At 42.0% G+C, this 21,674-nt stretch overlaps 2 protein-coding genes and 1 pseudogene across 4 annotated transcripts; 1 reads left to right on the forward strand and 2 right to left on the reverse strand.

Moving 5' to 3' along the window:
- Window positions 1–1,274: 1,274 nt before the first annotated feature.
- Window positions 1,275–8,742, reverse strand: LOC148735012 (uncharacterized). Of its 2 annotated transcripts, none has more exons than XR_015999052.1 (2): window positions 1,522–8,742; window positions 1,275–1,425 (listed from the first exon to the last, which is right to left on the reverse strand). XR_015999052.1 is itself a non-coding variant. In XM_088754473.1 (2 exons), the coding sequence occupies exon 2, from the start codon at window positions 8,096–8,098 to the stop codon at window positions 1,925–1,927; it is 6,174 nt and encodes a 2,057-aa protein (XP_088610599.1). In that variant the 5' UTR covers window positions 8,099–8,323; window positions 8,420–8,742; the 3' UTR covers window positions 1,275–1,924. The 2 variants fall into 2 exon arrangements, 1 of the variants encoding a protein (XP_088610599.1); XM_088754473.1 differs by having other exon boundaries at window positions 1,275–8,323; window positions 8,420–8,742.
- Window positions 8,743–12,131: 3,389 nt separating this feature from the next.
- Window positions 12,132–17,706, forward strand: LOC111343611 (mitochondrial import inner membrane translocase subunit Tim21). 2 transcript variants are annotated; one of them, XM_088754643.1, is made up of 6 exons: window positions 12,132–12,511; window positions 13,914–13,976; window positions 14,799–14,896; window positions 15,299–15,372; window positions 16,039–16,138; window positions 16,238–16,866. In XM_088754643.1, exons 1-6 carry the CDS (start codon window positions 12,217–12,219, stop codon window positions 16,292–16,294), a joined length of 687 nt encoding a protein of 228 aa, XP_088610769.1. In that variant the 5' UTR covers window positions 12,132–12,216; the 3' UTR covers window positions 16,295–16,866. The 2 variants fall into 2 exon arrangements, with proteins under 2 accessions (XP_088610769.1, XP_088610767.1); XM_088754641.1 differs by lacking the exon at window positions 16,238–16,866 and adding an exon at window positions 16,873–17,706 and having other exon boundaries at window positions 12,138–12,511.
- A 2,637-nt stretch (window positions 17,707–20,343) lies between these two features.
- LOC148735013 (acyl-coenzyme A diphosphatase FITM2-like) overlaps window positions 20,344–21,674 on the reverse strand; it is a 1,976-nt pseudogene continuing 645 nt past the window's right edge.

The following is a 21,674-nucleotide window of genomic DNA, read 5'->3' on the forward strand; positions in this document are numbered from 1 at the left end:
CAAGACGACCAGAAGCATCCTTAACATTCATTAACCAACGCAACGAACTGTGATCAGTAACAACTGTAAATTGGCGACTCTGAAGATAGGACTGAAATTTCTTAATACCTTCTATTAACGCGAGTGTTTCTTTCTCAGTTGTGCTATAGTTGCGCTCTGCACTATTCAAACCGCGACCGTTATAAGCAATCGCTACTTCTTTACCATCCTGGACTTGAGCTAAGGTAAATCCTATTCCTGTAGAACTAGCATTGACAAACAGTAGAAAAGGTTCTTCAAAGTTAGGATATGCTCAAATAGGAGCGGACACTAAAGCACGTTTCAACTTGTCGAAAGCAACGGCACACTCTTCTGTCCAATTGAAAGAAACACCCTTTTTAGTCAATGCATTCAGAGGATTGGCTATATGAGAAAAACCGTTGACAAAACGCCTGTAGTAATTAGCGAGACCTAAGAAATTCCTGAGTTCTTTGAGATTAGTTGGAGTAGGGAATTCCTGCACAACACGAATCTTTTCTGGTTGGGACTAATACCTTCAGGAGTTACGATATGACCAAAATATTCTACCCTTTGTTTAACGAAATTACATTTCTTTGGATTCAGTTTGATATTAGCTTCACGAAGTCTCTTAAAAATTTCTTCTAATTGGCCAAAATGTTCATCGGCCGACTTTGAAAATATAATGATATCATCGATATATATATATATAAGTGCAAATAGATATTCCAATCCTCTCAAAATATGGCCCATAAGTCTCTGGAAACTCTGTCCAGAATTTGTAAGACCGAAAGGCATTACCAAGAATTCATACAGGCCATTGTGCGTAGCAAAAGCAGTCCTTTCTCTGGCGTTTAGTCTGTTAATCCGCGCGTCACGCGAATGCGAAAACGTCTTCATTTCCAAAGACCTTTGGTTCACAAGTAGCATAGTTCAATTTCGATTAATGACCACTTGATTGGATTAAGCCTAAATTGACAGGTAATTAAAACAAAAAAAAATTTAATTATTTTGTGTTAGATAAGTTAAGTTTTCCATGTATTCTTTCCCTACCGTCCGCATCGAGGACGATGCTTAATTTAGGCGGGGAGGAATGTTTTAGAGCGTTTTCAAGGATTGATATTTCAAGTATTTTTAGGTTTGCCTTTTGTTTTATTAAGTCTCGCCTTTTCGACCCTACGTGCTATTTTGATGAATCTATAGTTTTGATCATTTATTTTTAGTGTGTGCTTGAACTTGGCTCCGCACTTACCGTGCTAGACATTTTAATCCCTTGTTGTGGTTGTCGCGTTCCCGATGCCGCAGACACGTGGTGTTGTGCACCGGAGTTCGCCAGTATAACCACAGTGTTGAACTTTAGACAAGCAGCAGCATCGAACTCTTTATTCACTTAAGCTGGCAGTCTTTGTACAGCACAGGCGGTAAAAACTATAGAACGGATACATGAAGGTTCGAGATAAGGAAAACCGAAAGACTACGAAACTAGAAATGATAAAAATGAGGAATATTACAAGCGTAACTTACATCGGATCTTGACTCCGGGGTAGAGAACTCCTAAACTTCGTTCGGCTCCGAAATACTTTCGCTACAGTGACTCCTCGCAACTGAGCTACTTGCTTATAGAAGGCGAATTTAGTTCTTACACTTTGACGTACGGGAAATAGAAATGAACAGAGCTTTATGTAGCTAGCTTTGAGCGGATATTCGCTAGTCACGGAACAGAAATCAAACAAAGCGCGCTAACAAATTAAATAGAAAGTCATTGAAAGTTTCTTAGTGTCTTTGTGCTAAAAACGGAATAGTTACATAAGTAAAAAGGATTAGAGTTCGTATCCGTAAACGTGACACTCCTCGCCCAAGGATCGTCTATGATCCTTGCTCTACTAATTGTTTGTCCTTTAATTCTCTGCCGTGGTCGAAGGGTCTGTCACTGGGCCTCTACTGGAACCAGCAGGATGAGCTCTTTGATGGGGCGTAGGAACACTTTTCCTCTACCCTCTCTCACAATCCTAAGTGACACTTTTCTTACTTTGCCATCCGCGCTCCTGATGGCCTCCGTAACTCGACCCATAGGCCAGTCACTGCGATTCTGGCTGTCTTCCTTCATAAGGACGACGTCACCTGGGGCCAGGTCTCTGCGGGCGTCGTACCACTTTCTTCTTGGCTGGAGGTTCTGGAGGTACTCTCGGCGCCACCGTAACCAGAACTGATCTGCTAGGTACTGGACCCTCCTCCAACGCCGGTTCGCGTACAGGTCTGGGGGCAGGAAGTTGCCCGGTGGTGGTCCTGGTGGTCGCGTTTTCATTGTAAGCAGCATGGCTGGTGACAGGGGCTGCGGGTCGTTGATGTCTGAAGGCAAAGCTACAATGGGTCGTGCATTTACGATAGCGGTGACTTCCGCCATGAAAGTGCTCAAGATTTCGTGCGTCAGCTGTCTTGGTCCGAGGTCGGCTAGCATGGCATCCAGAACACGGCGGATGGTCCCGATCTGTCTTTCCCATACGCCTCCAAAGTGGGATGCGTGTGGTGGGTTAAACTTCCACTCACAACCGTGTTGTGTCACGAATCTCTCGATCTTTGTTTCGTCCATTTCTTTAAGGGCTTCGGCTAACTCGGTGTGTCCCCCAACGAAGTTTGTCCCTCTGTCGCACCTCAATACGGCTGTTGGGCCGCGTATGGCGAAGAAGCGCCTCAGTGCACAAATGAACGAACTGGCGTCCATTGACTCTAGTACTTCTATATGAATGGCTCTGCTATTCAAGCACGTGAAGACAAGACCCCAACACTTTGAGTGTGCAGCGCCACCTCTCGTCTTCCTTGTGGATATGGTCCAGGGACCAAAGACGTCGAAGCCGACGTTTGTGAATGGTGGGCCTACCTCGGTTCTATCTTGGGGCAGGTCAGCCATTTTCTGGATTACGTGGGGGCCTCTCAGCTTCTTGCAGGGCACACAAGAAGCTAACTCCTTCGCTACCATGCGATGACTTCCAATCAGCCAATAGCCGGCTTGGCGAACTTTGCCACTCGTAATCTGTCGACCCTGGTGATGGACCTCTTTATGGTAATGTCGAATTACCAGGACGGACACGTGGTGGTCTTTTGGTAAGATTGCAGGGTGCTTCTCTCCATACTCCATTTCTGCTCTCCTAAGTCGTCCTCCCACCCGAACAATTCCATTGGCGTCGATAAACGGGTCAAGCGCGTAAAACTGGGAGCCCTTCAGGGCTCTCTTCCTTACCGTGTTTTGATATCTTTCCCCTTCTTTCTGTTCCGTGAGATCTTTGTTCGTTAACTCTGCGCCAAAGGCTTCCTTCTGTGCTGCCCGGATTATCGCGTCCATTGCCTGATTTAGCTCGTTTGCTGTAGGACTCCTGAAGGTTTGTCTGGCTTTCGGTGGCCTTTGTTCATTCTTTTGACGCCTGAACTCTTTAACTTTGACAATGAGGCGTGCAATCGCGCGTTTTAGGGAGTGGAGGTTGGAGAAACGTGAAAATCTCTCCGCTCCGAGGCCTCTGCATTTATATATGCATGATGCGTGGGCTATCACTTCTCTTCGAACTTCGGGATCGTCTTCGGCTAGTTGAATATTCTCTCGTTGAGGCTGTACCGCGTCTGGGTTTCTGAGAAATCTCGGTCCCTTCAGCCAGGCTGAGTCGGCCAGACTACTCGCATTGAGGCAACGTGTGGCTAGGTCCGCGGGATTGTCACTTGTCTCAATGTACCTCCACTGATCGGGTGAGGAGACCCTACGGATAATTTCTACTCGGTTGGCGACGTAGACATAGAACCTTCGGCTCTCGTTTTGGATGTAGCCAAGAGTTGCCTTGGAGTCGGTGTAGAACTTAATGTCATCTATTTGGATGTCTATTTCTTTCAATATTCTAGCGACGGCTTGTGTGGCTAGCACGGCTCCGCAGAGCTCCAGACGTGGGATGCTTGTAGTCTGTAGGGGGGCAACCTTTGATTGGCCAAACACAAGGGACGTGGCTACCTCTCCGCCATCGTTGACTAAGCGTAAGTAAACGCAGGCTCCTATGGCATCTTTACTAGCGTCGGAGAATGCGTGTAGTTCTGCCTGAGCGACTCTACCAAAATCTGCTGGGTGGTAACATCGGGGCACTGTGACCCTTTCTAATTCGGCGAGGGAGTCTCGCCATCGCTGCCACTTTTGTAGGAGACTGTCTGGGAGTGGGTCGTCCCATCCTAGGGTAGCATTGTTATTCTTCCCTCTCCCCATGCTGACTAGTTGTTGGAGTAGGAGTTTACCTTCCAGGAGTACCGGGACGGCCAAGCCAAGTGGATCGTATACTGCATTCACGACTGAGAGGACCCCTCTGCGGGTGAATGGCTTTCTGGGTAAGCATACTTTGAAGGTGAAGGCATCTTTTGTTAGGTCCCAGTAAACTCCGAGCGAACGCTGCGTGGGGAGACAATCTTGACGCAAATCAAGGTCGCGGATGTCTTTTCCTCTATCTTCTAGTGGGAAGGCTTCCATGACCTCTACGGAATTAGAGACGACCTTGTGAAGTCGTAGGTTAGACTTTGCTAGCATGGCCTGTGTATTGGTCACTAGGATAATGGCTTGTCGTGGTGTTGGTGTCGAAGCTAAGCCATCGTCTACATAGAAATTTCTGCACACAAACTTCTTTGCTTCCTCTCCAAATTCCTCCTCGCCATCAGCCGCGGTTTTTCTGAGGCCGAAGGTCGCTACTGCAGGACTTGGGCCGTTACCGAAGAGATGGACGTTCATACGGTACTCCATAACTCGTTTGGAGATATCGTTGTCTTCGAACCAGAGGAAGCGTAGGAAATCTCTATGTTTTGGGGTGACATGGAAGGAGTGAAACATTTGCTCGATATCACACATAATGGCTGTATTCTCTTTCCTGAAGCGCATTAAGACGCCGACAAGACTATTCATTAGGTCGGGGCCGGGTAGTAGGGTCTTGTTCAGCGAAACTCCTTTATACTCCGCAGACGAGTCGAACACAACTCTGATCTGTGTTGGCTTTTTTGGATGGTAGACGCCAAAGTGGGGTAGGTACCAAACTTTACCGGGCGTAGGTTCAGATTTCAACTCTTCCTCTGGTATCACTGACGCATGGCCTTTCTCGATAACTTTCTCCAGGAAGTTGAAGTAGTCGGACTGCATCTGCGGTTTTCTTTTAAGGGTGCGCAATAGGCCGTTTAAACGATTGACTGCTTGAATTCGATTGTTCGGCATTTGTACTTCCTCTTGACGAAAGGGGAGTGGCATCTCCAAATTTCCTTTGCTATTTTTGCAGACTTCTCTTTCCATGATTTCTAGGAACTTTCGGTCTTCCCGAGACGGGGCGACTTGATTGTCGTACCTAGTGGCAGTAAAGACGTTGTCTTCTACACTCATCTGTGTTAGGCTCCCTTTCACTGAAAACCTGTTAGGGCAGGGTACCAGCTCGTAACCACCTATCTTTGTTAACTCTACTTCATCTGCGTTGGTTATGTGGAGACTGGTGCGATTTACGAGCACGTGGGCCGGGCCGTCTATGAAGTTGAGGCACATCTGGCCTGTTATCGTCCAGCCAAGAGTAAGTCGTTGAGCCCAGGGAGCACCTTTGGGTCCATTTCTAAACTCTCTGACCTTGAGAAGCTCGGGCGAGTCTCTTCCAATAAGGAGATGAATGCCGGCTGTACTATCAAATGGTGGAATCTCGTCGGCGATTTCTTGTAGGTGGGGAAATCTCCTCGCCATCTCTCGTGTAGGGATTTCGCGCTTGTCTTGTGGGATGCTGTCACACTCGATTAACGTTGGTAGCATCGACTCGACTCCGTTCATTGATCGCGCTGCCACCCCAGTTATCCGACGGCCATATTTCTGTTCCCTTTCTGTACTGCAAGTGGACAGATAGTATTTCTCCGGAGGTCCGACCGCTCCCAGCTCGTCTGCAAGTTCGCTGCTAATGAGAGAACTGTTGCTTTGCTCATCAACGATAGCGTACACGCGCCGAGTGCGTTCCGGCTGTTCTCTGTCGTAGACATCGACCAATAGGATTTTGCTGCAGGATCGGCCTCCACTCGAGTCGCAAATCGCTGTGCATCTATTGTTCACGTTCGCCTCGTTAGTGTCCTCTCTTTCTTTATCACTACGGGTCCTCGCCTGAGTCTCTTGTACTCTGTGGAACAGAGCGATGTGCCTTTCGTCTCCACACACGTCGCAGCTAACGTTTGCCTCGCACCTGCTGGCCTGGTGACCCTCAGATAGGCAGCGAAAGCATAGCTTAGCTCCCTTTATCCACTCTACCTTTTCATCTAAGGTTTTCTCAGCAAAGGCCTTGCATTCGGTTAAGTCGTGGCCCTCGCGGTCGTGGAATGGGCACCGCTTTCTCCTCGTGCTCTCTCTCGATCGTGTTTCTGGTTTCTTTAGTGCCGGGTGTGCGTTTGTCTTAAGCGCTTTCCGGCTCGCTCCACGTGCATTGGGCGCAGGGCGACTGGGAGGGGGGTTGGTAGGCTTGTTTCCTGCCAAAATGTTGGGGTTGTTCTTCAATCTGGCTTGCATTTGGACGACCTTTGCGAATCTCTTAAAGCTGGGGTAGGCGCCTGCATTATTGTCCGCGTGCTTCGCAATCTCCTTTTCCCACTTTCCGCGGAGCGAGGGCGGGAGTTTCTCTGCTATCGGTTGTATCGCGTTTGGGTAGTTGAGGCACGCGAGGCCAGGAAGACACAACATTTGACTTTCCACGTCAGTGCAAAGGTCCGCGAAATGCTGCAATCTTGCGTTGTCATTTTCGTTAAACATAGCCCCCTTTTGCATGCGCTCCAGTAAGGCGTTAGTGATTATAGCCGCGCTACCGAAGCGAATTTCTAACTCCTTCCACAAACTCTGGAGTAGCATGACTGGATCGGTTTGTCGTCTTCTAAAATTGTCGACCAACCGCTGCGGTTCCCCGCTAGTGAAGCTTCGCAAATAATTTATTTCCTGCACGGGAGAAACGTCGGCGTCTTTGATCATGGTTTTAAATGCGGCCTTCCATGGATGGAAAAGCGTGGCATCTCCGTTGAAAATGTCTGGTTGACATTTGGGAAAGTTTTGTCTAGCTAAACCGGCGACTATTTGTTGATTTACTGACGTTAGAGTCTCAATTAATTGACTTCCGGTAACGTCTCTTATCGGAGTCGAGGCGATGACGGGTACGTGCTGTGAACTGTCATCGATCTGCGGCTGGGGTAAGTTTGGCACTGACGTGCCAGGAAACTGTGGGGAGGCAGCGTTTTGAATTGGCTCGCTTTGTGATGGAACAAGTGGCCCTTTTTGGGCGAGTAAGGTTTCTGGGCTGGGAATCGTGTGGACCCAATCAAGAATGCGCTCTTCGAAGTTCACCCTTGGCACACCGGGCAATTCACGGTTTTCTCCTATTTCGACATCTGTCATCGCCTGTTCGATAGCTTTGACCTTCGCGTCTGCCATTGCGACCCTTTTGTTCGCCGCGAGAACAGCTAAATCCTTTTCGTGCTGTGCCCTTTCCTGTTCGCGAGTGCGTTCTAACTCTGCCTCACGCTTTCGGCGTTGAAGTTCCTTTTCTGCGATCTTTCGTTCGAATTCTGCGCTTTCGCGTGCCGCGGCGGCTTCTGCGATCGCTTTGATTCTCGCGGTACTTGCTGAAGATGCGGAGGACAGGGACTTGGCGGATTTGGTTTTGCGTGACGAACAATGACTTACGCCAGAACCGATCTCTAGCAATTTGTCGGATTTTCTATTGTTTAATCGTTCCATTAAGGCGTAAGCGCGTTGAAGCGTTAGGGTTTCATTAGTGAGGAGGACGTCATCTCCAAAGTCATGGTTTACGTCCTGCGCGTATAAACTAAGCAGCTCCTGTACTACTACGTTTAATCCTTCTGATGTCGTGGCGAGATCACGCAAAACACTTTCTACGTTGCGGCTGTCATCAAGGCCCTCGGCGGCCTGTATTTTGTTAAGGAGCTTTTTCTGTAAAGTCTTAACCTCATAACGCTTTGTCTCTACTGCGTTTTGTAAAGCCTTTCGTGACGGCTTTCGTGACCTCCTTTCTGGTTCGTGTTCTCCATGCGCTCCTTCGCTGACTAATCCTTCTCCGTTTCTATTCATGATTTATAGGCTCCTTCCTTAAAATCTACAAGGTACGGCTTACCTCTATCTTCTCTGTAATTCAAGATCCGATTTTTTACTGTCGCGTTCCCGATGCCGCAGACACGTGGTGTTGTGCACCGGAGTTCGCCAGTATAACCACAGTGTTGAACTTTAGACAAGCAGCAGCATCGAACTCTTTATTCACTTAAGCTGGCAGTCTTTGTACAGCACAGGCGGTAAAAACTATAGAACGGATACATGAAGGTTCGAGATAAGGAAAACCGAAAGACTACGAAACTAGAAATGATAAAAATGAGGAATATTACAAGCGTAACTTACATCGGATCTTGACTCCGGGGTAAAGAACTCCTAAACTTCGTTCGGCTCCGAAATACTTTCGCTACAGTGACTCCTCGCAACTGAGCTACTTGCTTATAGAAGGCGAATTTAGTTCTTACACTTTGACGTACGGGAAATAGAAATGAACAGAGCTTTATGTAGCTAGCTTTGAGCGGATATTCGCTAGTCACGGAACAGAAATCAAACAAAGCGCGCTAACAAATTAAATAGAAAGTCATTGAAAGTTTCTTAGTGTCTTTGTGCTAAAAACGGAATAGTTACATAAGTAAAAAGGATTAGAGTTCGTATCCGTAAACGTGACAGTGGTTGAGGATAACTAGTTGCTAGGTGGTCATGTTTGAGTTGGTAAAACTGACCTTGAAATTTGGAAATTCCCACGATCAGCTAACCCAAACATGTCTGTGATTTTTGTATTTAATACTGGAGCACTCCTTGCTGAAAGTAGTAGAAAATAAGCAGTGGAACAAGAGAGAGAAAATTAGCTGTAGAAGCACCAGTATAGGAGAATAAAGAAGTCTCATTACTTTTCGTTAATTCGCCAAGTGAGTGGTAAATCCCCCACAACATACATATAAAATAAAGAAAAAAAATAAAGTGAAAATTTTATCGATCCTGGGTCGAATCATGAAACGAAGAAACTTTGGTTTTGGTGTCTCCTATCTTTCACTTTTTCTCTCTCACCGTTTGGTATCTCTTAGATACGACTTTACCCAAGATTAGCTATGATCAAGTCGAACTGATTTCATCGAGATAAACTTCTGTTTATATAACATACAGCATTTAAGTGTAACCATCAACTTTGCAGAAGTGTGGCGACTAAATATCAAGTGATTAAATATATGGAAGGTCTTAATGACAATATTTCAGCTCACTTTAAGTGAGAGATGTTTCTCGGTTGAGCAAGAACGACATAGTATTAAACATGATTTGTTACTCAGTCTCAGCAATTTTGTAGTTGATCATTTCTGTAGCTATTCAGATTATTCGAACAAACTACCAACGGTTGCCTAACAGTTCAGGCCTAACATCTGGGCTGGGTTGCTCGATGGTGGGTTAAGATAACCCAGCGTTAGTGTGAAATTTGATTTCAGATCTGAAAGCTATGAAAAGAAAATTCAGTTTAATTCTAATCGTCTACAATTTGATGATAGAGTGCTCTAAAATTAATTGGGAAAGTTATCCTTAACAGGCTTTTGAACAGAGAAATATAGAAACTTGGATTAAGATTTAACCCTCGGTTAGCGCTAAGCGGCCTTCGAACAACTGGGCCCCGGGCATTAAGGCGAAAGATCCTGCGATACACAACGTATTTCTCTTCTATCTGTGATGCTACTGACTCCATCGCACTCTCTCTTGAGCTTTGTCATGTAGCATTTCCTCAAGATTGGCTTATCACAAAGCGCTTGTCAGTCGATGGATAAAAACACCAATGCAGCCTAACAACTCCAAGGGCTGAAAGGTACATCGTGCGGTCTGACTAGTACTCAGATTAAACCAAACTATGCAATCGCTCACCCTATTCGTCTCCACGAAAGCTTCAGGTTGAAATGCCACAAATAAAACATAATTCCGTCAGTATAGTCGTTTATGTACATGTTAGTGACTTAGAGCGGCCCATTAAATTCGTGAACAGTCTCTTCCGAGAACAACTTAGCGTTACTTAAATATTCAAACAATGTCTTCTGCTTCACAGTTAATGATTTTCTATTAATATCCTTTATTCAATAGGTGATTTGCAACCAATCTCTAGAGACACAGGCAACAATGGCGATAGGAACAAATGCTGGTGGATGAACAAAAGGAGTAAATAAGATATCTATTGTTTACGTCCACCAACATGGCGGCAATGACGTAACGTGCAAACCACCTGTATATATGAAGTAAAGCCCTCGTTCAAATTTCCAAAGTAAGGAACAAAGTTCATGGCTTCATATTTTCTTTTTTAGTCGTCAAAGTTGTGTGGCAACCTACAGAAGAAACTACATTGGTCAGTAGACTCCTTTGCTTTGCAAATGAATATATTATCTTAATAAAGCTCCCATAAAAAATGTGAGGCATGAAGACCCATCCTGTCATGACTTAACAAAATACCTGTAATTAATTAAGCTATGTGTTCCTGAGTTTTCTTTTCAACTACTTCGTTTCCTTAAACGGATTTCTAGGAAAGTTTTAATCATATGTTGCGTAAATATTTTGAGTGATTGTTTTTTCTTTTTTTTTTTTTCTAATATTTTTCTTTGTGTCGGAGTCAAGTTATTCTGCATAATTCTGTCGAGCTCTTGAATCTTCAACGGAGCTCTCTCCTAGGCCCTGACCACTCTGATATATTTGAAAAGTCTCCGTCTCCATATCGTCGAAAACGAAGCAAACTAGTTCTGCCCGCACCAGCGTTTTCGCAACATTTCTCTGCGATATAAACACGAAGTGAAAAACAGCTTACGAATTTTCGTGGCATGATACATAATTATTACTATCAGTTCACTGTTGAAAATACTCTCTTTTGATCAACGCTCACTGCTATTAAAAAAGCACCCGATTGAAGACAAGAAAAAATGTTCAAGGGTTGAATCGGTCTTTTCTTGGGAGATGACCCTTGAAAAAATTAAGCAAAAGAAGTGAACAATAAAAAAACTTTAAAGTAAATGGCTTGAACCCGGTGGTAACATGTGAAGGCGTAGTCTGATCGTCCGGGTGAGTGTAGTCCTGAGAAGGACTGTTGTCGGTGGTAGTGACTGACGTTTCGACAACCTGTGCGGAAGTCATCATCAGAGTCAAGTGAATGATTGTTGTCAGTAGAATAATCTTATTCTAGTTCGTGTAAAATGATCGGTTGGTTTTGCCGTGATGTTATTGGCTGTAAGACTCAAGTGACGTAAGTCGGTCGTAATTGGTCTGTTTAGATCTGTCGGTAAAGTTAGGTCGTTATTTTTCGGTCGTTTGTGATGTTTATGTCGTGAATGAGTCGTTTTTATGGAGCGGGTAGTTGTTGACATCTGTTTAGGGGAGTCTGTTCTAAGTTAGTAAACCAGCTTTCCAGAGTCAGTCGTTGAAAATAGTCAGTGCTGTAGGTTAGACATTGCGCAGAGTCCCAGTCAATGTTGTGGTTGGAAAGTCGATGGTGTTCAGCAATGTATTTGCTGACATCACCTTTCCTCGTCGCCCGTCTGTGTTCAGTCAGTCTTGTTGTGAGGTTTCTGCCAGTCTCACCGATGTAGGAGGCTTGGCAGTCGCCAAGTCAATATCCGCGTCGCCCACAAACCTATCACCACACTACGTCAGTTACTAACCAACGTTAAAGACAAAGACGAACCGAGGAACAGACAGGGAACGATTTATAAGATCAATCGTTCCGACTGCCAAGCCTCCTACATCGGTGAGACTGGCAGAAACCTCACAACAAGACTGACTGAACACAGACGGGCGACGAGGAAAGGTGATGTCAGCAATCACATTGCTGAACACCATCGACTTTCCAACCACAACATTGACTGGGACTCTACGCAATGTCTAACCTACAGCACTGACTATTTTCAACGACTGACTCTGGAAAGCTGGTTTACTAACTTAGAACAGACTCCCCTAAACAAATGTCAACGCTTACCGTCCCAGATGTTTGCCGTCGTCGGATCTTAAGCTCGCTAATATTATTGATGCTAAAGCGCCTATTGCTTTTCTTGAGGGAGTCTGGGACGAAGCTTCCCAGGAAACATTGTGATCAGAAATCAAAATGGCGTTTATATTGAAGCTACATGTAATTTGAAAATTAGGTTTGGAAGATGTTTCCATGGAAAAACATATGCACCATTGTACCAAAAGGTATCCCTTTAAGACTCGTCACCTTAAGACAGAGCTCTGCTGTTCCTCTGGTCTTTAGAAAGCAAGATCTTATCAAATATGGACTCGAACGGAAAGACAAGTTTGGGATGTTCACGTGCGCCAGTGCAATTCCAAGACCTAGACTTAGATTCTTCTCCGCGAAATCATCCCAGGATAAGAAAGAAAGTTCCGTTTTTCAGGAGCTAGTTGAGTCACAAGAGCAGCCGCAAACACAGCTGACGGTGGGAGCTAAAGGTGTGCTTAAAAATTTAATCAACGTCAAAATGTTGATGCCTTGTCTCCTTTCGAATTCTGCACCTCTCTTTCCCTGCCCTCTCGTCTGAAAGGAGTGATCAAGGAAATCATCTTTATTTCAGAAAAAATGCATGACATTGATAATCACCGTGCCCCGTCTAATATTTCTATGCTCTTTCTCCACTCCGAGCAGGTTCATCACCATTTCACAAGATTCTCAGCAACGGCTAATCTATACGTTAAAGCGTCTAGAACTAACCAACTTTTATTTTCTTTTGCTAGAATAGGTGTAAGATTGTGGAATAGCATCCCAAAAGAACTTCGTATTAAAAACAGAACCCCGTTTAAGCGTGAACTTAAAAATCGCCTGTTAAAACTTTTGGAAAATGAGGAGATGAATGTTGATATACGCTGTTCAGAAATTTGTAAATATCTCCTGATAAAGTAACTCTTCGTTTAAGTCTTGTTTCAATTGTATTATATATCTTGATAACTTTGCAATTGATTATTTAATTATTCAACGGACTTAATTTTATTTTATTTTATTTAACAATTGTATTTTTATTTAATGATTATCTTTGTTTAACTGTATCGGTATGTGATCATTAGCAGAGACAGCACTTGTTTTAGAAGGGTGGCCCGCCTAGAATAGCTTGCTAATTGCGGGTCACCTAGGACTGTGATAATATTGTTTTGCTAACAAATAAATAAATTGAAATTGAAATTGAAATTGAATAGTAATTAAATGATCCCATTAAGTACATTTTGATGCTGGATTTTGAAAAAAAGAAACTAATAGGGATAATCCTGGGGTCTCCAGATACAGGACAAATCTCCTGGTCTCTCCTACAGGTCTCTAAATCTCCCAAAGAAAAGTAAATTTGATTATCTTTTCCTTAAAGGTGGAAGAGAATGTTTAGATATTACACCCATGACTTCAGTTGTTGAAGAAGACTGGGGAAATCTGAAAACAAATTTATGGGTGAAAGTGAAGTGATTCAAAATCAAAGATCCCTCGCATTCAGATTTTCAGAGATTGGCATCTCTTGAACAGCAGCTTTTTAAAGTCTGTTTAGAAAATTACAATTTAACAGTAGTAGACATGACCATCGAGAAACAGGCAAAGAATCCCTCACACCTCACAACTGGTTTTTGAGTTGCGTCTTGTAAGGGAAAAGAAAGGTCCTGGATACATGTTAGAGAAGACAGACAAGTATTTGGGGGAAGGGGGTCTGTCTATTTGAATAGAATGTGAACTCTTCTTGGTGACATTTTTGCAGAAAAATTAGTCAACAAAAATGTCTCTACTAGGAGACTTCATTCTACATTCATTCTGCTACATTTCTGTCTTTGATAGTAGAATTTACTGTACTAAAGATTTTTTAATGTTCATTCTTCTCAGTTGTACAGGCTGGAAAAGATGTCAGCTACTTTGGTATTATTCTCATAGGATTTGCAATTACAGGTAGCTGTCAGTATCATTACTATCATGTAGTAGTATATTTAGACCTCGGGGAAACATGGAGGGGGCAGTGCCAATACACAATGCAAAAGGCATTTTGTAAAAATTTGAGTAGGGGTATGCACATGGCTCAGTGGAAGATAAGCCCTCCCATATTTCAAAATGCTCTACCACCTTTAATCTAGCCTCAGGGATTGCACCTTTTGCTTATGGTCTTATCGTATCAAACTTGCTGCCATTGTTGCTTAGAACTAAGATCAGCCTCTGGATTGAAAATAAAAAGAACAGCTATAATAGCAATGTAAAACATTCCTATACCAATACTACAGAATAGTTAGTGAAAAATGAAACGGCTAATGCACCAATCATATTTGAGGAAATTGTAATGGTTATTATTAATATTGCATTCATTCTTTCTATTATTGCCATTGCTGTATGACCTTTTCCCTTCTTATTATGTATTCAGTAGAAAACAGTAATGAAGTATCTCATTACCCCTCTAGTCTTGATTTTTTTAGTCCAAATGTGATTGGGTGAAGAGACTCAATTTTCCCCCTCTCTCTCTCGCCCAGTCTCCTTTCCTTAAGGAAGGGTACATGTAGGCTTCTCTCCCAAACATCAGCTGGTTCTCAAGGTTAAGATGCAAGCTATATGATTCAATCCTATGCTACAAAAATTGTTTTTCCATGGAAGTGGTCAAATACAACAGGAGGCAGAAGGAATGGGGACTGAATGGGAAATACCTCCATTCTCAGTCCTTGTCCTTCTAAGAAACTGGGTTTGTGCCACATGGAGCTTAAACATAATACATATTCTTTTTTTCAGGTGCTTTAATATGGTTTGTTGTGAGTGAGCTGTTTTTTGGCTTCAGTGCAAATAAAGTTTATGCTAAAGCTCTCAAAAAGGTCAAAGCAAGTGCAGAGGTGAGGAAAGAAAAACTCAGTTTGTGGGAACTGAAAATAAAAAAATATAAATCATGACCAAGAATGGAGACTTATGATCAAATCTTCCATACATTTTTCAGCAGGAACAATAATTTCAACACCATTTTATTTTATGTGGGGTTAAGTTTGGTTTGGTATAATCGATATATTAACTTCCTCAATCTAAACAGAAGCTCAAAGTGCTAGGCACCACTAAGTTACTGTTTTTTTTAATCAATTTTGAAGCAAGTGTCAGTGCAAAACCATACAAGTTTTGGGGAATTCAACTCAAGACTCAAAACAACTCAGAATTGTTCACAAGCTTTATTAGGTTCTCTAGGTCTTGCTTTCTAATTTCCAGATGACCCTTGTTCTTATTACGTCCTGAAATTCCCTGTACAGGTAATTGAAGCAATTGGAGAACCAATAATGGGCCATGGAGAGACAACTTCAAGAGGAAGAAGAAGACATGTCAGGTAGTAACTGAATTCTGTTACTTACTTTGAGCTCAAGATATTCAAGGTACCAAATTTTTAAAACAAAATTTGAAGTTGTAGGAGAATAGTAAAAAAACGTTGCTCAAATCATTATTGTCAGAGAACATACCTACATACTCTAGCATTTTTTTTTTTTTATGCTGAAGCCCTTAAGGTGACCAGAAACATCTTTTACTAATATATTTTGAAAACCCTGCTTATGTATTTCATGTACATGTAAGTTGAATCTGGTAGACTGAAACACGGCTTGTTGTTCATCCCTCATACTTCTGTTCTTCACTGATGTTGGATTCATTGACTAATTTTCCTTTATACCAGTATGCGATACAATGTCCTTGAGGTTATGACACTGGGCTCCCTTTTAAAAAGATCTAAGTTTAAGTCATGGTTTGGGTCATTTTATTGAGTTTTGGGTATAGCACTGTCACAATGCCTCTTTCCACCTAGATACACGTGAACTGGCAGGGAAACCGTACAAGTTGTTTGTAGCAACCCATGATGGACTGGTATCCATCCAGCCATTCAAATGTAATAGCGATACTGCCAGTCGCTGTTAGCTACAGACTCAGGGATATAATCTGACAGCTTTGTGATTCAGTCAAATTTGAAGCCATTTTTATACCTTCGTATTGTATTTTATTACAGCTATCAAGAATATTTAGTGGATGGCGAGAACTACATGAGAGTGAAGTTTTATGTGTCTGGACCCAAACGGAAAGGAACTGTTCATGTTGATGTAAAAAAGGTAATTTGAATTTTCAGTATTAAGAAGTGGTTGATAGAGTGTTGCAAGCAGAATTACAGAGCTCTTGCTTTTGTTTTTTTGCACTTTGATTGGTTAAAGAGACGCAGTGTCCTGGCAGGTAGTATGATGGACTCCGCAGCACAGGTCCGGATTTGAACCCTGGGCGTGTCATTTTGCGGTGTTGTTGAGGAAAAGTCTCTCCACTCACAGTACCTCTCGCCACCCAGTAGTGTCAATGGCTACCGGCAAACTTTGACGGAAACGTGACAAATGGCTGAGAGGTTACCTGAAAAGAAAAGTCAGCATTTTGTGTAGGATGATTTGTAGTAATCCAAGTAATTTTATGCTTCTGAAACCCGATTGGCCATTGCTTTAAAGCACTAAAGAAGAGTTTTAAGAGACTGGTTTATGACCTTAAATATCAATGACAAGTAATACCTCATCCCCAGTTGTTCTTGCCTTGTAACTTGTACTCATACCATGCACTCAAGCATTTAGTGCTGGCCTGTTCCAAAGGACCCTCAGTCAGTGAGAGAACGTGAAAGAGCAGACAGGAAACAGACGACGGTTGTGTTTGTTAGGAAAACAATATTTTTTTTTTCCTAACCCTGGCCAATTTTTCGCGCGTTTGCTTCTGCGCTTGTTTCCACTGACCGAGAGCCTTTTACAGGCCAAGTTTGCAAGGGAACCTATAAAGAATTAACGCAAAATTATATGTTTTTTTCTGACCGCAGGGATCACGAGGGGGTTTTGACTATCGTTTCATCTTCGTTGAGCTCTCTGGATCACCCTCTGAGACTATTATAGTTTTGGACAATAGATGAGGTGTTTCCTGCAAGAAAACCAAAGTTCCCAAGTGTGCAACTGAAAGTCAATCATCCTACGTCGACTGAGTGATACATGAGCTGTTACGTTTGTAATGGTGGCCATGTCACAGAACTAAACGATAAGCTTACAATCTTATTAGACGTGCCGGTTCTTTCATTTATTTTTTTGTGACTTTGACGTATGACAAAAATGGCTAAACGTAAGAAAGCATAAGCGTTTTCCCCTTTAAAAGTAGTAATAAACGCCCAAATAAACAACGTAACAAAATATTAGCGGACAAAAATATAAACAAATCGGAACTCGTGGCGTGGCGAGCCGAGAGCAGCCTTCAGTTTAATTTCCTTCTCAGGTTGATCACAAGTCTTATTTCGTTTCCGGCGGACTTTATCCTGATTCGCCCTTGCCGTGTTAGTGTTTGCTGTCTACACCAAACAGAAATCCCGTTTACAAACTACTTATATTGATGAATTCCCTCAGTGATTAACTGAATAGAGTTAAGGCAGAAAATTGATCACTCCTCTATGGAGGGCTTGTTGCTGATTTTATGGTTGTTATTGTTGTTTTCAGTTTTTACCACTTATGATTAATTTTGTTCATCTAAAGGATTCTTCACTACTCGCAGATCTGGGTATCCATTCTAAAATCCACGAAAAAACGGAGCAAGGAATACACGTTATCTGATAAAATGGTTTTCCTTATGTTTATCACTGTATCCTGGGTTAATAAAATTAAAAAATACATTGGTTGTGTCACGACGATCATTTGATGTTCGATTTCGTACTAAATAACTAATTGACGAATGAAACCTCTTAAGTAGCTAGAATGTAAGCTTCACAGTAACAGTGATAAAAAAAAAAACGATATTATATGTCGAGATTTACAGTATCGATGCAAACTTTTCGCTTGCGAAGTCTTGCTGCAGTAGCTAATTAGATAATTCAAATAAGACCCCGACAGACTTTAGGCAGTTACCCCAAGTAGAGGCATATTTACGAGGAAATTCTAATGATTTCTGAAACAAAAAAATCCAAGATTGAAATTTACAGCTGTAGTTGTTTTTGAGTTGTCAACAAAAGATGGCCCTGTTAACCGAAATACTGATCTAATTTTTGTTAATCATGAACTGAAATATAGAGTAGCTACACTTCAAAGTTGCCGAGTGAGATATTCTCAGTGGCAGGGTGGAGCGCACTGGATGTTTCAACATGACACCGAATTACTTTTTGGTTAAGAAATGCATAAAAATGCTCAGAATTCCCAAATTGATTGAATGTAACTGTACCAGTCAGTTCGCACTAGCTCACTGATTGTGCCACTGTTCTAATGCAGGCTGTGATTGGATTTTTGCATTACCTTTACTTTTTGTCAGAACATCTGGAGCATCAACATTCAAAACAGACCTCACCAACCTGAGGATCTATTAAGTATATTCTACAGTTTTACACTTATGTCCAAGTTTTTATTAGCTCAGATAGGTCAATATATAACATGGAAAGATACACGACTGGTGGTCAATATCTTAAAAGTAGACTCATATGAACCGTTTCAGACTAAACATTCTGACTACACTCAGACGAAATACTCAATGTGAAAAGTTTACTCAGGACGAGTCAGCCAGTCTTATAGTATATACATCTTAATACAGTCTGCAATGCACTGCATGTAGTCACTGAAACTGAAGGGTCCTACAAAAAGAGCCTGTGCTACGCTAGATACGAAAAACCACTACTTTAAGTAAAAACAGTACAAAAAAGGGTAGCTAGGCATAAATATTGATGTGAGACATACAAGACTAAATAACGCGCCTATGTTCACTTCTTGGATTCTCCAATTCGACGACTTTTAAATTCTTGAGGTTAAATAATTATAAAATAGTGTTTTTTTGAGAGCAAACTTTACAATAAAAGGGAACATTTCTTCCCACATATAATTTGAATATATCAACAAAGTTGAAATGGTAAATTGGCTACTGTTACGGTTATAAAAGCTGACGTTTCGAGCATTAGCCCTACGTCGGAGCGAATAGAGGAATTGTGGGTTGTGTGTACTTTTAAAGGCAGAAAATGGAGCTACGTGATGGGTGGGAACATGGCAACGAGATAAACACGAAGAAATTAGTGGAATGAAAAGCGTTCGTTGATACCTGTGGGATTCCACTAATTTTTCGTGTTTTTCTCGTAGCCATGTTCCCACCAATCACGTAGCTCTATTTTCTGCCTTTAAAAGCACACACAACCCACAATTCCTCTATTCGCTCCGACGAAGGGCTAACGCTCGAAACGTCAGCTTTTATAACCGCCGTAACGGTGGCCAATTTACCATTTCAACTTTGTTGATATATTCAAATTATTTCGTTACCCCCACCGACGTAGCACCAAACAGTTTCTTTAGAAACTATCAGCCTTCCCACAAATAAACTGCCATAAAAGTCATTGCAGAAAAAGAAGTCTGAACAATTCAGTTGGGCAGGAGATTTAGTATCAGGAATCATAATGTAAGACCAAGATATGATTTATTCAATTTATACTTTTTGTCGAGTTACAACGTATCACTAGTCAAGTTCGAGCCAGTTGTGTTATGCGTTATTTCTTCATTCGTTTCAGTGTGAAAAGAATCTCATCTGTTCTTTTACTCAACCACCATCTTACATCCACAGGGACTGTTGAAAAACAGCACCATAAGCTAACTGATTTTCTCTGCAACCAAAATTGAGGAAAAAAAATCATTTTCCAGTAGATGTTTGTTTCAACAGAATGATCTTGACCAACTTTTCTTCATCATTTTCATCAGCTTCATCAGTTTTCTATAGATATACAGGTTTCACAATGTGTGGAGTACATAAAGCACGATGTATGCTTTGCTTCCATATTCATGTTGATGTTGACAAGATGTTGAAAATTTCCACAAGGCCAGTTTTTTCGTACTCAGAGCATCAGTTGGGGTTGTTACCAGGACCTAATGTCTTAACAGACAACAGAGTAAATTCATATACCTCGCTTTTATATGCTAATGAGACACATGCAGATATTCTAGGAACTGTTCGGACAAACACAAGTGATTTACGTTGAGATGTACTAGACTGTTCAACACAGTGGGTGGAGCCAAAAGATCATGGGGATGCATGCGTGCATGCGTGTAGTGCTTTTGAATATATTTACCTTTTTGCTCATTTGTGTGACTTTACAGTTGCCATCACCCAATGAAAATCAATACCCCTATGTAGCATCAGTTGATTGGGAATTTTCATGGGGAAAATTCAGTCATCAAGATGCATATGAAAAATAATTATAAAAAGCATAAGAAATATTCCCAACTTTTCTTAAATATTCTTCTCATCAGCAAATGGTGGCAAACTCAGTAGCATATAACAGGCAGATTATACAGACCTACTGTAATAACAGCCTCGAATTCCAAAAAAATATTTGTAAACTTAACGACAATTCTGTAGCCTGGTAACAGCGCAAAAGTAACAAACGCAACGAATTCTGATTAAAATGTTTCAACTGTTTATTTGAAGTAAAAGGTAAGCAACCTAGTTAAATGCATGGGTTAGTTTTGTTTTGTTTTGTTTTGTTTTGACATATACAATAATAATGTGTTGTCTATCAGTATCATTTGATAAAAGGGAAAACATTTGAGTTGACTCAAACTTGACTAATGACTCAAATTTGACTTGAGTTCAAACTTGATAGGTATAACTCTTTTTTGTGATAATATTCACAGAATAGTGATTGAACTTTTACCCATTCACTTTAGCTCTTTGGGACCTAAGGCTGTCCTGAGGACAGTTAATGAGCCGTGTGAAAATAAGCAGTGGTGCATATACTCCAATAGGATTAACAGGGGAGCGGCAGAGAAGGAAAGGACTTCTACAAAAGGGGTTACTAGAGCAATGTTCCAGTGTGTTGAAATTCATTAATATTTTCAGGGCTTGTTTGTACAACAGCTGAAATCCTTGACCTCCAATAAATTTGGGGCTGTAAGTTCTTAACTGATAACCAGTGTACTGCAAATTGGAAGGAAACAGTGTCCCGAGATATCAAAACCATTCCAGTTAAATTTTTCTTGGATTGCAGCTCCTCTTTGAAATCAGCGTTTCTCCTCCTTCGTAATGGCCGGTTTTCTCCTCGATGTAAACAAACAAATTCACCCGGAAATACCATCCACATTTGGCTACGGCTATCCTACTTAGCTGTCTCAGCATCGCAGACGGTTTCAACGAAGTGTATACGGACGAAGTTAACGATATGAAGGGAAATAAAAGAAGCACTGCCCAGACCCAACCAAGCTTAGAATAATACATGTCAAAGACACTTCTCTTGTTCGAGAGATAGGACTGAGGAGGGGGTAGAAAATCGTGGATGAATAAACCTGTTAGTACAACAAACCATTAAAAGGCTACTTTTAAATGTGTTGGCATAAGAACCACTGAAATCACAGAAACCTTCCAAGTAAAGATTCATGGAACTTTTCCAAATTCCCCCAACCTGCTGGTCAGTGGCCATTTTAGTTTTCGGCAATTTTTTCTCATCCTGCCGGTCAGTGGCCATTTTGGCTTTTGGTAGAATTCTCTCAACCTGTTAGTCAGTCGCCATTTTGGTTTCTGCTAAAGTCCCCTCATCCTGTTGGTCAGTGGCCATTTTGGGTTTTGCTAAAATTCTCTCATCCTGTTGGTCAGTGGCCATTTTGTTTTTTGCTAAATTATATA

Source organism: Stylophora pistillata, chromosome 3 (assembly GCF_964205215.1).
Source record: "Stylophora pistillata chromosome 3, jaStyPist1.2, whole genome shotgun sequence".
In the NCBI taxonomy this organism is placed as follows: domain Eukaryota; kingdom Metazoa; phylum Cnidaria; class Anthozoa; order Scleractinia; family Pocilloporidae; genus Stylophora; species Stylophora pistillata.